The sequence below is a fragment of the Mugil cephalus genome, chromosome 16 (genome assembly GCF_022458985.1).
Source record: "Mugil cephalus isolate CIBA_MC_2020 chromosome 16, CIBA_Mcephalus_1.1, whole genome shotgun sequence".
NCBI classification, from domain to species: domain Eukaryota; kingdom Metazoa; phylum Chordata; class Actinopteri; order Mugiliformes; family Mugilidae; genus Mugil; species Mugil cephalus.
In genome coordinates, this window is record NC_061785.1 from 60,733 (window position 1) to 79,514 (window position 18,782).

At 43.3% G+C, this 18,782-nt stretch overlaps 2 protein-coding genes across 5 annotated transcripts; both read left to right on the top strand.

The window, feature by feature from the left end:
- Window positions 1-2,607: 2,607 nt before the first annotated feature.
- Window positions 2,608-9,904, top strand: dpysl4 (dihydropyrimidinase like 4). Of its 2 annotated transcripts, none has more exons than XM_047608904.1 (15): window positions 2,608-2,889; window positions 4,573-4,661; window positions 4,750-4,934; window positions 5,004-5,168; window positions 5,253-5,314; window positions 5,402-5,482; window positions 5,565-5,633; window positions 5,832-5,952; window positions 6,149-6,305; window positions 6,536-6,677; window positions 6,841-6,925; window positions 7,110-7,195; window positions 7,284-7,463; window positions 7,589-7,754; window positions 7,897-9,904. In XM_047608904.1, the coding sequence occupies exons 1-15, from the start codon at window positions 2,608-2,610 to the stop codon at window positions 7,986-7,988; spliced, it is 1,962 nt and encodes a 653-aa protein (XP_047464860.1). In that variant the 3' UTR covers window positions 7,989-9,904. The 2 variants fall into 2 exon arrangements, with proteins under 2 accessions (XP_047464860.1, XP_047464861.1); XM_047608905.1 differs by lacking the exon at window positions 2,608-2,889 and adding an exon at window positions 3,478-3,617.
- A 403-nt stretch (window positions 9,905-10,307) lies between these two features.
- Window positions 10,308-18,780, top strand: si:ch1073-416j23.1 (rac GTPase-activating protein 1). Of its 3 annotated transcripts, none has more exons than XM_047609239.1 (17): window positions 10,308-10,413; window positions 11,265-11,396; window positions 12,344-12,546; window positions 12,835-12,974; window positions 13,143-13,215; window positions 13,435-13,488; window positions 13,645-13,743; window positions 14,739-14,886; window positions 15,793-15,929; window positions 16,000-16,164; window positions 16,827-16,922; window positions 17,041-17,239; window positions 17,317-17,422; window positions 17,546-17,678; window positions 17,765-17,876; window positions 18,089-18,200; window positions 18,327-18,780. In XM_047609239.1, exons 2-17 carry the CDS (start codon window positions 11,306-11,308, stop codon window positions 18,370-18,372), a joined length of 1,914 nt encoding a protein of 637 aa, XP_047465195.1. In that variant the 5' UTR covers window positions 10,308-10,413; window positions 11,265-11,305; the 3' UTR covers window positions 18,373-18,780. The 3 variants fall into 3 exon arrangements, with proteins under 3 accessions (XP_047465195.1, XP_047465197.1, XP_047465198.1); XM_047609241.1 differs by having other exon boundaries at window positions 10,312-10,403; XM_047609242.1 differs by having other exon boundaries at window positions 10,327-10,403; window positions 11,276-11,396.
- Window positions 18,781-18,782: the final 2 nt, after the last annotated feature.

An 18,782-nucleotide genomic window follows, 5' to 3' on the forward strand; every position in this document is an offset into this window, starting at 1 on the left:
TTTATATAGTACTTTTCTATTTTTAGATGCTCAAATTCGCTTTGCATTGAATGCATTATTCATTCGCTCACACAGTCTCACCCTGGTGGAGGTAAACTACCTCAGTAGTCACAGCTGCCCTGGGGTGCCCAATGTGTCTACGGCCTCCGACCACCACCAACATCAGTCACAATCATACACCAGGGAGCACACACCTGGAGGAAAGGTGGGTTAAGTGTCTTGCCTAAGGACACAACGGACAGACTAGGGATAGGGCAGAATCGAACCGCCAACCTTTTGGTTATATGGTCATATTTCATCCAACAGCGGCTGCAGGTTGACTCCTCCTGTCTCTGACCACAAGCTTTCAACATGTACAACATCTCTTTGCTCTTCTACTGGACACCAGAGGCCGCCTGTCTCCTGGTCTTGCCCAAGTCTCCTGGTCTGGACCGAGTCTCCAGGTCTAGATTGAGTCTCTTGGTCTAGATCGAGTCTCATGGTCTAGATCGAGTCTCATGGTCTAGATCTAGTCTCTTGTTCTAGATTGAGTCTCCTGGTCTAGATCAAGTCTACTGGTCTAGATTGAGTCTCCTGGTCTGGACTGAGCCTCCAGGTCTAGATTGAGTCTCCTGCTCTAGATTGAGTCTCTTGGTCTAGATCATGTCTCTTGGTCTAGATCGAGTATCCTGGTCTGGACTGAGTCTCCTGGTCTAGATAGAGTCTCTTGGTCTAGATCTAGTCTCCTGGTCTAGATCAAGTCTCTAGGTCTAGATCGAGTGTCCTGGTCTGGACTGAGTCCACTGGTCTAGATCGACTATCCTGGTCTGGCCTGAGTCTCCAGGTCTAGATCAAGTCTCCTGGTCTAGATCGAGTCTCCTGGTCTAGATTGAGTCTCCAGATCTAGATCAAGTCTCCTGGTCTGTACTAAGTCTCCAGATCTAGATCAAGTCTCCTGGTCTGGACTGAGTCTCCTGGTCTAGATCGAGTCTCCTGGTCAGGACTGAGTTTCCTGGTCTAGATCAAGTCTCCTGGTCTTGACTGAGTCTCCTGGTCTAGATTGAGTCTCCTGGTCTAGATCAAGTCTCCAGATCTAGATCAAGTCTCCTGGTCTGGACTGAGTCTCCTGGTCTAGATCGAGTCTCCTGGTCAGGACTGAGTTTCCTGGTCTAGATCAAGTCTCCTGGTCTTGACTGAGTCTCCTGGTCTAGATCAAGTCTCTTGGTCTGGACTGAGTCTCCTGGTCTAGATCAAGTCTCCTCGTCTGAACTAAGTCTCCTAGTCTAGATCAAGTCTCCTGGTCTGGACTGAGTCTCCTGTTGTAGATCAAGTCTCGTGGTCTGGACTGAGTCTCCTGGTCTAGATCGAGTCTCCTGGTCTGGACTGAGTCTCCTGTTCTAGATCAAGTCTCCTGGTCTGGACTGAGTCTCCTGGTCTAGATCGAGTCTCCTGGTCTGGACTGAGTCTCCTTGTCTGGACTGAGTCTCCTGGTCTAGATTGAGTCTCCTGGTCTGGACTGAGTCTCCTGGTCTGGACTGAGTCTCCTGGTCTAGATCGAGTCTCCTGGTCTGGACTGAGTCTCCTGGTCTAGATCGAGTCTCCTGGTCTGGACTGAGTCTCCTGGTCTAGATCGACTATCCTGGTCTGGACTGAGTCTCCTGGTCTCGATATAGTCCAACTGATATCTTCTAGAGCTATTCAGAGATATGTAATACATAGGATAGTGTGTGTGTGTGTGTGTGTGTGTGTGTGTGTGTGTGTGCGTGCGTGTGTGTTCTGGTACAGCTATCTTTCTGAGAACCAGTTTAAGTTTCATACCATCAGATTGAGGACATTTGTGTAAAGTGAGGACATTTTGGTCGGTCCTCACTTTTTGGCTGTTTTGAAGGTTAAAACACAGTTTTAGGGTGAAGGTTAGGGTTAGGTATCTAGTTGAGATGGTCAGGGTAAGGGGCTAGGGAATGCATCATGCCAATGAGTGTCCTCACAAAGATAGAAATGCAAGAATGTCTGTGTGTGTGTGTGATGAACTGAATCTGACAAAGAAATCAGTTGAAACTACTGCGACTTCAGATCATCAAAGTAATGAGCACTGACCTGTGTGTGTGTGTGTGTGTGTGTGTGTGTGTGTGTGTGTGTGTGTGTGTGTGTGTGTGTGTGTGTGTCTTTTGTAGTTAAGGATGTATCAGGACTGTCTCTGTGTCTTAGTGTTCACTGAAGTTGAAACAGTCGCTGTGATGTCACATGAAGTTCAGACTCGGTTCAGCCAAAAAATAAACAGTAAATATTAATAACACTAATCGATCGTTGAAAGGAGCTGATGCTCAACAGCTCCCTGGACTCACTGAGGATCTCTGATCAGACTGATGGGTTAAAGGTCTGTGTTGTTCAAACTTTCTCCTCCCGAGCAGCTTTATCATGTGTCTTCTTTTATGTCTCAGACTTCCTCCCCCTCCATGGCCTCCTTTTCCTTTCCCTCATTCAATGCCTGGGGTCATTTGCCAATCCCCCTCTTCCTCCTCATCCTCTTTTTCCTGCTCTTCATACTGCTCGATCTCCTCCTCTTCCTCCTCCTCCTCCTCCTCTTCTTCCATTTCTCATCTTTGTCTCTGATCACTTCTGTCCATGATGTCTGAGAGGAGGTTTTCTCAGGAGGATGACTGCTCATCTCTTTTGTCTCGGCTCGGTTCAGACTCTCCTCGTCCTCGGATGAAGTATGGAGGGATGTTCTGTAACGTGGAAGGAGCTTTCGAGAACAAGACCCTGAACTTTGAGTCGTTCAGTCCACAGACACAGAGACGTCAAACTGTTCAAACTCGAACCAACATCGATGATGTAGGAGAAGCAGCGAGAGGAGGAGGACAGACAGTGGTGTTTCCCTCCAACCAGGAAAACTACGGCAAGAGACAGGTTCAGATGATTTAACAAATCATTCATTTTAAAAGAGTATATATAACTGCAAACAAAGAATGTTCATTTTCTTTGTTGCCATAGCTACATTAAATTAGTTCAGGATGTGTTTGTTTTATCTCAGGTCAGACTGATTTATTTCATTAAACTCCTTCCAAACCCAAACCAGTTCTCCCAGTCCTTCCAGTTCTGAGTATGTAATGGGTTTGTGTCCTGGTAATTTAGGTCTGAGTTCATTATTAAATCTGCAGACAGGAGACAAAAACCACCTGCAAAGAAACTGACACTGTTTACAGCTCCATCATGTTTCTGAAAACTACAATGCTGACATTGTCAGCTCACACTGACCTCCAAACTTTTAATATTCTATTATAATCTATGTTGCTAATATTCTATAATAATCCATTATGTTAATGTTTAATCATCTTCCACGGTCTATGTATTTTTCACAACATATACTGTGGTCGAGTCTGTGCTCAATCTGTGTCATTAATTATAAATAGCAATAAAAAATAAATAGTTCTACTGAGGTAAAAACTCAAACCATCTCCGGGGCTTTTATTTTGGTAAGTCCTATAGGAAGCTGAGTGAACGTGTTGTCGGTAAATTGACGAAGAGGCAACAGGAACAATAGCTGAGTCTGTGCGTGTGCGTAGCCGGATCAATCAGCCGATCACCGATCCATCAGGATGTCGTTCCAGCCCAAGAAGAGCTCCCCGAGACCCGCGGTAGGTCCAAACGAACCGAGCCCTCAGAACCGGGGGGAGCAGGCCTTGGATACGGGATGCTGAGAGCAGGGTGCCAGGCCGGGTTTAGAGGAGGGGTTCTGCAGATGCTGTGATTGATACATTTATGAATTAGTTAATGAATTTGACCTTAAAGATGATGATGATGATGATGTGGCTAAGACGCGCGGAATTCAGGACTCTAGGACGTTTCAGCTTTACATTCACACCTGGGAAAAACAGCTGTTGTGCAGAAGCAATCAGCTGTTCATCGTGAAGGTCATCACGGTTTATTTTGGGCCTACCTGGAATTACAGATGCACTGAACCAGTTTTTTGACAGATCTCAGATTTGTTACCACCATCAATTTTTCCAACGTGCAGGGGCGTGTCTCGAATTTTCTCTTGGGGGGCTGGGGAGGGGGGCACTGCCCTACAGCCTCATGAAAAAAGAACAACCACATTTCCACTCATCAACAACACAGACTATTAGAATAGACTTATAGTGATAAAATACAAATGAAAATGAAATAAATTATTAGTAGTAGTATTGACTGATTCAGGATGCAGTGAGTCTCTGAAGAAATCAAAATCAAGCATATTATAATTTGGTTAAGCGACTTCAAGTCATTAAATGACTTGGAAATGAAAATGACCAATCAACTGAAACACACATATAATTATATATTTGAAATATTCTTCCAAAATAAATATTCAAAGTTTTAAAACTCCCAGAGGGAGGGGTTATTTTTGGTATTTTATCATTCTTTTTATTTATTAATTAGTGGTAATATTATTAGTATTAGTAGCAGTATTGTGGAAAATCATGGCTGGAGAATGATACCGCCTCATTGCTCCAATAGAAGGTTTTTATTTCTAGGTAAAAAAAAAACAAACGTCTGGTCTATTTATTAATATTTTACCACCCCTAACACTCCTCTCTGTCCATCTGTTCCCAGAGTGACCGTCTAATCATCAAAGGAGGAAAGATTGTCAATGATGACCAGTCGTTCTATGCGGATGTCTACGTTGAGGATGGGATCATCAAGTAAATGAATCCTGAATCCTCTCACTGATTCAGCTTTTATCAAACAGGTGTTGTTAGTTTGATCAGACTTACTGTGTGTCCTAATCAGACAGATCGGTGAGAGTCTGATCGTCCCGTCTGGTGTGAAGACGGTTGATGCGTATGGTCAGCTGGTGATCCCCGGAGGAATCGATGCCAACACCAACCTCCACGCTCCGCAGAAAGGCATGAATCCAGCCGACGACTTCTACCAGGGAACCAGAGCTGCCCTGTCCGGAGGAACCACCACCATAAGTCAGTACTAATCTCTAAACACTGACTCCATAGCTTCCGGCTTCACTAAAGTGCTGTTTCTGTTGACAGTGGACCACGTGCTGGTGGAGCCAGGGACTAGTTTACTGTCAGCGCTCGATCAGTGGAAAGAGATGGCGGAGCAGAGGGCGTGTTGTGACTTCTCACTCCACCTGGACATTACTCGGTGGCATGAAGGGCTGTATGAGGAGCTGGAGACACTCGTCAAAGATAAAGGTTCAATCAATCATCAATCAATAACCTGTTGATAACTGCTGATCAATACTCAGACAGGTGTTAACTACAGTTAGTATGTTCCAGGTGTGAACTCCTTCCTTTTCTTCATGGCCTACAAAGATAAATACCAGAGCTCTGACTCTCAGGTTGGCCTCTTGTCATTTTGTGTTTGTTTGTTTGTTTGTTGTTTCACTTCCTATAACTGAATCTGCTTCCTCTTGTCATGGGACCAGCTCTACGAGGCGTTTGGGGTCCTTCGGGATCTTGGAGCCATTGCTCAGGTCCATGCTGAGAATGGTGACATCATTGATGAGGTAATACTCCCTGACCAATAATGAGATGAGAGCTCTGGATGTTTACATTAATTAATGGAAGGTTAATGCATTTGTGTTTCAGGAGCAGAAGAAACTTCTGAGCGTCGGCCTCACTGGACCTGAAGGACATGTTTTATCTCATCCTGAAGACGTAGGTATCAATATAAATGTTAAATAAACAGTTACAGGATGATTAGTAAGAATATACTTAATTTTTTGGCCATTTATCACCAAGACTAAAAGAAACTAACTAAAGCTAACTGCAGCTAGTAGACACTAAGAGAACCTCACAGCTTAGAAAGTAGAATGAGTCCCTGAATGTGTGATGTTTTACGGTGTTGTGTCTAAGGTGGAGACGGAGGCGGTGTATCGGGCTATCACCATCGCCAAACAAGCCAACTGCCCACTCTACATCACCAAGGTGATGAGTAAATCTGCAGCTGATGTCATCGCTAAAGCCAGGAAGAAAGGTGACCATTGTCTTCTCCTCATTCTCATCTTCATCACCAGCAACATTTCTCCCCAAGCTCCACTCCACTACCCCTTAGTGCTCAGTTCGGTCCAACCTGCTTCTGTAAAAATTCTTCTCCGCCCCATGTCACCCTCTAAGGGTCCGGACTAATAGATAATGGATGGGTGGTTGAATATTTTTTTGTCTGTGCTCAGGTATCGTGGTGTATGGGGAACCAATCACAGCCAGTCTGGCCACTGATGGGTCCCACTATTGGTCCAAAGACTGGGCCACAGCAGCAGCCTTCGTCATGAGTCCACCCCTAAACCCTGACCCTTCAACTCCACAGTACCTGACCTCTCTCTTAGCATGGTTAGTATTCACCTGTTAGCATGACGCCAGCTGTTAGCATGGCTAGCATGAAGTCATCTGCCCAGAAAGATCAGACACTTTGGGAAAGAGAGAGGCACACAGTTAGTGACGTGCAGTAATTACACGTGTCATGTAAAGCTCACCTCCTTCAGCTACTTCAGCTCACCCCCTACACCTGAACCAGGATCCAGCTGTAGAAGGAAAACTTGACAGGTTGTTGTGTTTTCCAGTGGAGACCTTCAGGTGACTTCCAGTGCTCAGGCCAGTTTTTCCACTGCCCAGAAAGCCATTGGTAAAGATGACTTCACTTTGATTCCAGAGGGCACCAACGGCATCGAGGAAAGGATGTCAGTGGTCTGGGATAGAGCTGTGGTACGATCTACATTTAGACTTTTTCCTGCCTATGTCTGTCCCTTGGTGTCGAAGGTTGATACATTGGCTCATTTCATTCATAGTAAATGACATTGGATAACACATTTCAGACTGTTTCTCCTGGGAGACATTCACATTTCCATTTTTTTCTTTGTCTCTGCAGGCCACAGGGAAGATGGATGAGAATGATTTTGTTGCAGTAACAAGCACCAACGCTGCAAAACTCTTCAACATTTACCCACGCAAAGGTATCATATCAATCGGTTACACTGAGGAGAAGACAGAGACAGTTTGGTAGAATCCTTTCTTCACTGTATGAAAGAGGACAGGTGATGTTCATGCAAACTCCTGCAGCAATGATGCTTGATTTGATGAATCCACTGTTAAAATGGTATTCCCTTATCAGCAGAATGATGTAATCTATGTGTTCAGGACGGATTGCTGTTGGATCTGATGCCGATATCGTCATTTGGAACCCGAAGGAAACTCAAACTGTTTCTGCAAAGACTCACAACCTGGTAACAATAATCCTGTATCAGTCAACTCCATCCAAATCAAAACCATTGTGGTGATCATAGCTCATCATCGTCATACTCCTGTGCACAGACGGTGGAAGTTAACATTCTGGAGGGTTTGGAGTTTCGAGGTGTGGCATCTGTGGTCATCAGTGGCGGTCGAGTTGTTCTGGAAGATGGAAAACTCAGTGTGACAGAAGGTTTGGGTCGCTTCGTCCCCAGAAAAGCTTTTCCAGATGCTGTCTACAAGAGGATCAAAGCCCGCAGCAAGGTAACACAACTACCAGCAACTTAACTGAAAATTGAGGAAAGAAATCTGTCTCATAATTGTTTATTAACTCCAGATGTTCATGTACAAACATACTAGCCAATATAAACACGTGTAAAACATTTCAGATGGCAGAGGCCCGTGGTGTCCCTCGTGGGAACTATGATGGTCCAGTCCATGATGTCATCAGTATGACAAAATCAGTCCCGCCCACTCCAACAACCAGGCCCCCCCCATGTCCAAAGACCCAGACTGGCCCCCGGAACCTCCACCAATCAGGATTTACTCTCGCAGGTAGGCAAGCACCTGTTACAGACATATTCTGATCAATAATAGTGATCAATTATCAGAACAGTTAATATTGATCAGGGGTTAGCAAGGCTTAAATTATTTCTTTTCTGATCAGTCTTCTTTTTCTTGTTCTTGTTCTGTCCAGGGAGTCAGATTGATGACCATATACCTCGTCGCTCTGCTCAGAGGATTGTGGCACCTCCTGGTGGACGGTCTAACATTACATCTTTATCATAAAGCAACAGCATCCCACCTGTCACCTTGGTTTGTCTAACAAAGTACTGAAGTGTCCCTTCTTGTCCAAAATACAGTAGAGTCTTACCACAACTTTAAAACTAGTACTACATCTTATACTTGTACTTAAACATTGAGCCCTGTACTACATCATAATGTCATGTACATAAACTCCAATACGACTGTCTGACTACCTGTAACTGTAAAACTTCAGCTACTACTGAGCCCTAAAACAACCCCTGCAGCTAAGCAAGAGGCTGAATAAGGCCAAATAACATTACTACAACTTGTAACTTAACCCTCAAAGCAACAATTAGTTAAAAGTCCTCTATAACTCTATCTCTGGCACCAAATTCAATCTAGAACAATGGAATAGAAACATAATGTAATAGATGTATGTATTACATACAATGCAAAGGGTTTTTGTAATTTAGGAACCAATTATTTGAAGAGCTTCAACATCTTCTCATCCATCCTGAAACTCATCCCTTTTCTGAGCTCTTATAGAAACAGTAGTCATAGTAGTAGACGTACTAGCAGTAGTGGAACAGAGAACTTACTTCCTGTTTTCAGTGTTCTTTGATTAGAATACAGACATGTTCATCAAAACACACCTAAATAACCACAAGGCTCCAGGCTTGCTTTGACACAATGGATGGTGAAGTGGAAGCCACCAGGCTTCCGCTTGTTCCCAGGTGTTTTTCATTGACAGACAGCATGTCATTGTAAATTAAATCCATTGTGTCCTGAATCTGCAATAGTGAGAATGAACACATGTCTCTAATCTGTAAACTGATCTCTGATCTGTAGTTCTTCTTTAGTGACGTGTTTAGTTCTTGGTCTGATCGAGCTGAACAGGACCTGGTAGCCATTAATGAAGTGGATGATCAGTCTTTGAATTGATAACATTGCTAACAGACTGACACCATTAGCCTTCCTATCTCTGTGGATGGTGCTAATAAATCCAGTAGTAGCCTGCAAGTAGCAAAATCCACCCCTTCATCACCTCCTACAGTCCCATCAAGCCCTTCAGTTTCTTTAACTCCTTCAATCCCTTGGAGCCCTAACAGGAAGTCAACAATGTGAAATATCCAACACAAACAACCGTTTACTCTTATCATGGATGTATTTTAGTGACTGCATGTGGAACTGCCCTCCATTCACCTCGACTGCTCATTAGGGTTACCGATGATCTGTTATAATTAGTAATTATTGTAAACTTTTACAAAGTAAAAAACATAAATAAAAATAAGACAAAGGAAGTCATCTGTCAGCATGTGGTCAGTTTCTGTTAAAGTGTTAAAGATTGTTTTAGTTTAAAGTGAGTAGAAGTTGACCAGCTAACCTCATCCTGAGTCCACATCAATGTTGTTTTAAACTGTTTGACCCCTGACGGCCCTGAACAACAAACCTCCACTGGTTGGTACATCCATCACCTGATGCTGCTGTCAAAGGGTCAGCAACATCCACCATGACCTCTGACCCAATTGCTGATCATTTTTAACAGTGTGTTTGATTTGTAATAAAATCATGATCATTTTGTATTTTTACAGTTTTTGTATCCTAGCAATGTTAGCATCAATTATCATAGTGCCTGCAGACCACAGTGGCCATGTTGGTACTGAACTGTTTCTGTGGTAGTCAGAGTCACATGTTGGCACAGTTTTTACAATGTAGTGACACTACAGCAGCAATTGCTTAGCTTAGCTTTGCATAAAGCACAGGGTGGTGTTCAACATGGTGGCTGTGTTCCTGCAAGTTGAAATGTTTCTGTCCCAGTTGGTTGTGTCTCCGTACACAGTGATACAGACATGGCAGTGTGTATGTGAGTGTTACATCTGTTGTTTTTGTCTGTGGTGAATGTAAAACTGTTTCCAGTTGTGATGAGAGATGCACGAATAAAGAGAAGAGAAAACAAAGCATCTGGAAAACATGTTTCTGTTTGTAGATTGTCTGTCCTTAAAATCTAAAAATAATACTGGATCCTCTGGCTTTCCTTTAACCAGCACACTAACTAAACGGATTATGATTTATTAAACTTTTATTTTCTTCCTGAACACATCAACAGAAATAAGAATGATGGATGTCCCACTGGTTGTGAAATGAAGGGGATAATAGCAAAATTCCTTGGTTTAATATTTTTATCATCTTTGTTCAGGTGAAGTTATTTAGACGAGAATTTATTGTGATGCTTCGGTGTCCCTGAACTTTCAATAGAGATTATTACGGGTAGCAGGTGGATGAACTGCTGACGTTTGACCGCAAGGGGGCGGTCAAGGGTTTACCCTAACCCAACCGGCTGGAGACCAGCTGCCAACGAAGAAGACTCTAAACCAACCGGTTGTGTCGTAAGTGTTCGGTCCCTGTGGAGCGGAGAGTTTCCAGGGCGCCGAGTAATGGAGCGGGAGCGGTTCTCAGGTGAGTTCAGGTAAAAACACTCGTCAAAATGTTTGAATGATTTAAAGTTCTGTTGGAAACTGAGCTCAACAACAAAAGAACCTGAAACATCAGAGCGATTCTAGTTTATTTAGCTCTTCTCCTCAATCACGTCCCTAATTAATAGGAAACACCTGGATTATATTTATTTAACAAGAAACAACTGGATATATATTTATTTAACAACAAAGAATTCGATATGCACTTAACAAGAAACAACGGAATATATATTTATTTAACAACAAACAGCTGGATATGTATTTATTTAACAATCAATACCTAGATTTCCACAGCCTGGCCAATAAAAGCTCCTCCCCTCTAGTCTGTGGGCGGAGCTCCTCCAGCGTTGACTCCATTGGTTCAATAAGAAGCTTCTCCAATGTCTCCAGGTTTCTTCCATCCAGTGTTTTTAGTTCAGATCTTGTATTGATGATGTCAGAGTCTGAGTCTCCAGCTCATCCCAAACATTCTCTCTGGGTTCAGGTCTGGACTCTGGTCTGGTCTCATGCTCCCTGAACCTCTTTCACTATCTGAGCCCCATGACATAGGATGTGTCTTTCCACATGGTTGTTGAAGAAATGAAAAGCTACTCATTGCATCAGTTGGTCTTAAATGACTTGTTTTAGATATATATTTAAGAGAATTCCACATTTCATATATCATATTAAATAACAGTGGTTGTGTGAATCCTATTTAATATCTGGTGAACCTGAAAGGCTGTTTATGGCCCTGCACTATTTACTGGTCATGGTGTCCACCACTGGACTGAAGTGACTCTTAAAAACTCTGTCTCTGTAGAAGCTGCTTGAGTTGAACTCATTTCTACTGTTTCTTCATGAAAAGACTGTTGTCAGTGACAGGAAGTGGTGCTTGTCTGGACGGCCATGGGGGAGTCTCGGCTCATCGTGGAGGAGCTGCTGGCTCTGTGTCTGCAGAGGATCAACATGGAGGAAAACAGTGTAAACACTGAGCTGGGTGAGACAGACCAGCTCTGATTCAACATTATATGACAAACGGCACTCATCATATGATATCTGTTAATGGTATTCAGATCTTTATGAAGAAGGAGACATTCGTGTTTTGTTCTTTAAGAACACGTTTTATCATCGGGCAGCCTAAATGTTGCTGTTGAATTCAGTAGGAATGTGCTGATAGAGCTCGTTTCCATCATCACACTCAGTGCGTTTACATGCACGTGAAAAAAATAAATAAATTAATCGGACTATAACAGAACTTAAGTGCATGTAAACACGTGACTCCGATTAAAATCAGCGTTTTCATTATCCGATTGAGACGCCCAGATAATGCGATTGGAATTCGGTTTTCTCCGGCATGTAAACAGTGAATCGCATCTTTCCATCGGATAATGCGTGTGCGCATGCTCCACAACCGCTGCGCTGGCGTGTGACCCTGGAACAAAAACACCAAGAAGCCGATCGCCGTAGAAGAAGAACCGTCTGAGGGACAGCACATATCTTACCTGCATCAGAATTAATGCGCACATTATGTACTAGATTAAAAAATGTAGTATTATCCCTATGGTTTGGTCCGGTCTGCCGCATGAACAACTCTTGTTTATTATATGACGTAATAGGTCAACCAGAAATCGAGCTGTATTAACGTGGTATTAACCCACTGGAAAGACACGTGTCGCCCCCTAGTGTGGAGGAGGAGAACAGTTATCAGATTTTCTTGCGCTGCATGTAAACTGGGACAAGGACTGTAGTCAGAAAGTAGAGTTTAGAGCAAAGCTCCATTAAGCTCTGCATGTAAATACACTGACTGTTAATAATGATCTTGGCTTCTGTCTTCACCAAGACAATACAACTGAGAGAAAGAGAATCACCTGAACCAGAGGGGTCTGCCTAGAGGTCCAGGTTCTGTTTTCTCCCCATTAATCCCCTCTTTCTGGTTTCTCTCAGAGTTTGTAGAGGTGTTGAAAAACTTTGAGACGGTCAGGAAGAAATGGCTGCATGCTGAGCTGGAGCTGAAAAAATACAAAGAGCTGCTGGTGAAATCTGATGTGACCAAAGCTGCTCTGGAGGTTAAACTGAAACACGCCAGAAACCAGTTGGATGTTGAGATGAAGAAACGCTACAAGATGGAAGCAGACTACCAGTACCTGGTGAGATCCAGAATCAGAAATGGAAGACTCTTCAACACAGGAGTCTGCAGGGAGGGGGTGTTCATAGGGAAGGAGGGCAGAAGAAAAGCAGAGGAGGAGGAGGATTATAATGATGACGACGACATCGTTGATTTGATGAATGAAATGTTCAAACTGCAGGATATCAATCCTAGCTCAGCAGGTGGAAGGAACAGTTAGATCTGAAGTGTAGCAATCGTGAGTTTTTTTTCTGGTGCACCCTGCAGGGGTCCCTGACAACTCAACATGTCAACATGTCTGTGTTCGCAGCAGAGACAAATGCAGTTGATGTGCGACATCTTGGTCCACGACAGTAAATCCAGCGCCTGTCTGAACGATGAGCAGAAATCTCTCCTGGCCACATTTGAACACAAAGGAGCGAATGTAACTCTGCACAGGAGCAGCAAACGGTGAGACTCCAGCCAGTCACAGCACTCTAAATATTTAGGGTGAGACTCCATTTTCAAGGAGGAACTCCTCAGTGGACCTAGCAGCAGTGTGAATGAATGAATGCATAAATGTGATGCGTTAACAAGGGTTTGATTACTGACACTGTTTAAAACATGTTCTTCTTTCAGATTATGTGTGATCGATGAGTCGTCCTTCCTGTCTCACTCTGATATCAGCTACGATCGGACAGATGACGACATGGTACGCACATGATGTACTTTATACTCTAGACTTGAGATCAATATCCCAAAAGTTTCATTGACTTGATGCTAAATTTGAATTAAAAACTCTTTTTTTTGAGCAGCGTACATTTGAGATGTGATTAGATTTGGTTCTTGGTGATACTTGACACTCAAAAGTCAGACTCTTTGTTAGCTGAGGAAACATACTGACCAATGATTTATATCCTCATGGTTTCAGGACTTGGACACGACTGTGATTAAACCACTGAGATCTCGAGTCAGAGAGAAGAGGGTAAGTGGTGAAACTATGTTTATGACAATCTGCAGCGTTGATAGGACAAACTGTCCAAGGTTTATGTAATAGAAATGTCTATACAATTCATATAACTGAGAGGTGACCACAAGTTCTGTTGCTCTATTGCTCTGTTGCTTTGTTGCTACTCTGCAGCGGTCGTCGTTGGGCCCAGGCATTGGTCTTTCAGTTGGGAAGCGAGGCCGTGGAGTAAACTTGTCTTCAGAGCTGTTGGACAGAAAAACTATCGAGAAGGTGAAGAGAACAGTGATCACTAACATAACACACTTTGTATGATTTCCTTTTACATGTTTCTGTGATGTTGGAAACACAGCAACGCGCTGGACATTCCTCTAAGGAACAGTCAGTCCAGAGGATCTCTGACCTGTACAGACTTATAACCTCACCGATACTGGATATGGGCACCCTGTAGTGATAACGCAATAATGTAGTTCAGCCTTGTTGATCTGTGCGAAGTAACTTTCAGTCATTACTTACTCCTCCTCTTTTATCAGGAAGGATTTCCAAAGCCTTTGTCAATTGTGCTGATTTTAACATTGATGTCTCTTTGGAACTCTGTGTCCAGGGAACTTTTAAACATTTTGCATTACCTTGATTTTACCCAATACGTCATACAGCCGACCCACGGCAGGAGGCAGACCGAGGCTCCTGGTTGGCCTCTGGTTCTGTTCTTAACTGGTTCATCTCATACCTCTTTGATAGAAGCTTTTTCGTGAGTCTGGATACCTGTTCCTCAGTAAGCCATGAGATTGAGTGTGGGGTTCCCCAGGGGTCATTCTAGGCCCAACTCTCTTTAACCTCTATGTGCTCCTCCAGGGGGACAATAATCAGGAGACATGGCATCAACTTCCATAGTTATACTGATGACTCGGCTGTACATCACCGTGTATCCTGATGACTCTGGGCCTGTTGATGCCCCTTTTTAACTGTATTTTAGATTTTAAGTCAACCAGTAGAACCCTTGGGTCCCTTGGGTCCCTTCAGCCTGGGTGCTTGGTTGCTCCGCACTTAGGTGTGAGGTCTCTCTACCCGGGACGGGGCGATCATTGCGATGGTGCCCCAATGGTTAAGAGGCTGGGACCCCTTGGCGTGGACAGGTCCCCCCCAATGGTAGAGGGTTAGGGATTAGTGTGTTTCAGAGTGAGAGAGAGAGACAGAGAGAGAGAGATAGATTTAATTTCTTGTTGTAATGTAAATCTGTATAAGCCAGAGTGTTGTGCTTATCTCAGGAAGTGGAGACGGTAGTGAAGGCGTCTGTGGTGACTCCTGAGACTGGAAGCCAGATACACATGGTGGTGGGAATCACACAAGAAACCCCTGAAAACCCGATGCGGTCCGTCACTCAGGAGTGTGCTCTTTCAGTCGAGGGAGGAGGAGGTGAGGAAATCGGACAGTTCTATTATATTTGTACAAGTCAAATCAAAACTCCTAAACCATCATGTCATGGTGGCAGTACACTAGAGAGTTTCATTCTCTTTCATCATCATCCTAGTAAACCTTAAAACACTTTTGATCATGACAGTTTTACTGCTTTAGTTTTATTCACTTTCAATGTTTGATTTTGTTCCAGTAAAAACTCAGTCTCTCATCTAAAACAGAAACCATTCTTGTTGTGTTATCGTCCACCTGCTTTTTACTCTAGGCCAGGGGTCTTCCATGTTTTGCAGGTCACGGACCCTCAAACTCATGGAGAGATTAAGTTGGGACCCCCTACCTAATATACCTGTTCTATATTAAATTCGACCGAGTGCTGTTTATAAATATATATATGAATATTATCATTTTGCATTCAGTATTAAACTATTCAAATAATGCACATGTTCAAATATAAATTATTTGATTAGTTATTAATTTTATATATATTATCAATTGTATATATATGTGTGTGTGTGTCTAATCAACCAATGATCCCCTGTTGAAGACCTTTGCTCTAAGAGTAAGAATTTCAGATGAGATAAAGCTTTGTTTAGGAGAGAGTGCTGCCACTCCTCAGCCTCTAATTCCTATGATTAATTTAATCTGACATAGTCTGCAGCCATGGTTGAGTCATCAAATCAGTCAGATTTAGATTTAGATTTAGTTTCACCATTAAGTGTCACTGATTACTTAATCTAAATAGCTTATTTCAGTCCCTCTGTCATGTTTGGCGGCTGGTCTTTGATCTGGAACATCATGTGTAATTTAACTTGTATGTTTCCTGAGTGTTGCTGCTGCTCTCTAACACTAACCCAACATCTGGAGAGCAAAGAAAACTAAAGTTATGAGATGTCCTCTGTTCCTCAGACCAAACCTCAGTGTGGTTTCCCTGTGACAACACTGTGGTAGAGCATGAAACTCAACTTGAAACTATCGTGGAGAAGAGACCAGTTTACACCTGCAGAGCTCAGAAACCCCTCAAACATATGTTTCTGTCTAAAACGGTACCGCCACCTTGATACTGACTTTTAAAGCCCAGTCAAACTGACAGAGTAACACAGCGCCTCCCTCCAGGTGATCCGGCCGGAGACATGCCTGCCATGTGGGAAGAGGATTCGCTTTGGGAAGATAGCGGTGAAGTGCAGGAACTGTCGGGTGGTCGCTCATCCAGAGTGTAAACTGAAATTCAGCGAGAGATGTTCGCCCTCCAATGCCATGCCAGGAAGTACAACTCAGACGGTACTTCAGTTTAGTTCAGTCCTCTTTGAATGAATGTCCTGAGGGTATCGTTGGTTTGTGCCCATCAGAATAAACCTCCAGAAAAAACGTTGATGCAGAACCTGATTAATGCTGCATGATGCACTGCAAACAGAATTCTGCTGTTTTTAGCTTTTACTGCTGCTATTGATTATCACCATTATTAATCTGGTGATTGTGTTATTTAGTCTTTAACACGTAAAAATAAAATTATCAGATCTGACATTAAAACTAAATGTGAACAACTCAGGTCACAACCTGGAAAACTCAGTGAATCAGTGTTGATGAGGCTTCAGTCTGACTGCGGATGAAACACTAAGGTTGATCAGTTCTTCTGTCACTATAAAACATCAACGTAGGATCAGATAGAGACAGACTTCTGTATTCATCAACACTCAATCATTCTTTTCCAACTTTATTCATAGCATAAATCGTCCAGATTGTCTTGAGACATTTTACTGAAGCCAGAGCGGCTCATCAGACAGTGGTAAAACCCTTTAGAGGTAGAAACCTTGAACAGAAGCAGTTCATGTGAAGAAATGTTGGTAAAGACAAGAAAAGAGAAGAGAAGGAGGCAACAGCATGGGAGTTATGTCAGTAAAACCCTATGATGCTTGTCTGAATGAAGCGCTGCTCATGTTCAGGACTCGTTGGAGGTTTTTGCACCAGTGACTCATCCCAGAGTACCTCTACTGATTGTGGATTGTGTGGCAGAGATTGAGAGGAGGGGGCTGCAGGAGGTGAGCTGAGGTCTCCGTCAACTTAAAGTCAACACATTTGACTGTTGTTCAGACGAATGAACAAATCAAGTCATTCTTCTGTTAATAAGTCTTCTCATCTATTTTTCTCCATCTGCAGAGAGGTCTCTACAGAGTTCCTGGAGGTGAACGTCTGGTGAAGGAGCTCAGGGATCGATTCCTTCAGGGGAAACCTGCTCTGATGCTCAATAAAGTCCAAGATGTCCATGTGGTCTGTGGACTCCTGAAAGACTTCCTGAGGAAACTGAAGGAGCCTCTGATCACCTTCAGGCTGCACAGAACATTCATGGAGGCTTCAGGTCTGGAGAACACAGCCACATGAAAAATAAACACATCCAAAAGAGGCCTGGATCAGCTCTTTGTTTCTGTGTTTCAGAGCTGGCTGACGAGGACAAAAGCTCAGCCATCATTTATCAGGCCATAGCCGAGCTGCCGAAGGCCAACAGAGATACTCTGGCTTTCCTCATGCTTCACTTACACAAGTAAGGACAAGCTGACCACGGATGAGCTTCATTTAGCAGCTGTCATAGAGACTGGTCACTGGTGGTCTTGTCTGTGTTGTGTCATCTTGTGGTTAACGTCCATGGTTTGCCCTCATTGTCCAGGGTGATGAGGAGTCCCCAGTGCCAGATGGACCACAATAATTTGGCCCGGGTCTTTGGACCGACCATCGTGGGTCATGGGATGTCTGAGCCGTCTCCAACAACCATCATGAAAGATACAAACACTCAGCCAAAGGTCAGCGTCTTCTGAATGTCCACCAGGGTGAGGGCAGTTTCTCACATCACAGTCGTTTAATGTCAGTGTTAATATCGGTCGATCAGGTAGTCTGCCGCCTGTTGTCTCTTCCTGAAGACTATTGGAGACGAGTCCTGTCCATCCAGATGGATCAGACCTCATCCTCCAGTGCAAAGATCGGCCAGGATGATGGATATGGTTTGTTGTCCAGCAGCTCTAATGGCTGATGTTTGTTTCTCTAATGTTCAGATGAAAAATAATTTCTGATCCTCTGGACATTTTTCCAGAATCCTCAAAGACTCATTGAGACATCAGAGAAACTTCATAGTTCCTGAAATATTTTACATTTCCCACATTTGTCACGGTGAGAATATTACATTTCATTTCCAAAGCGATTTATCTTCCTTCAGGTCGGTTGTTTAAACCACTGACGTCTCCAGAGTTGAACAGCTACTACAAAACTCCCAGCGGAGGATCTTTGAGAGGAAGAATCAGAAACCTGGGAAATGCTTTCAGTACCACGTAAGACCTCAACAAGTCTCTAACTCCGAGGAGGCTGTTACTATGACAACGGTGTATGTGGTCACATATCAACTCTGTCAGATGTTTCTTTAATGTCCTCTGTGTTGGATTGTTTTCTGTCCTCAGAGGTCGACCAGAACCTGGAAGGAGGTTCTTCACGTCCCCCAGTTGACCGTCTGTCTCATGTTCTCACTACAAACCTGAGACATTGAATCTCAAACTGTGTCATCATGAAAACGAAAGAGACAAACATCAGAGAAACCCTGTTTTAATTTGAAATGTCAGAAAAGAAAAGTGACTGATGACAAAACTAAATGAACATGTCCTCACTAATTCATGACTGAAGTTACAGCTCTGATCATGTCGTCTTTTCATGTCACTGACTGTTAGTGAAGATGAAATGTGAACTTAAACTTGTCGATTGTTTTATGTAGACCGCCTGCCGTTATGTTTCACTCTTTAGACTCTGCCCGTTATTCTTAGTTTGATTTTAATGAAGCACTTTAACTGTGGTGGACTGGAAATAAAAATTAGTATTTTATGGGAAGAAGAAATAAAAATAAATCATCATGTAGATGCAGA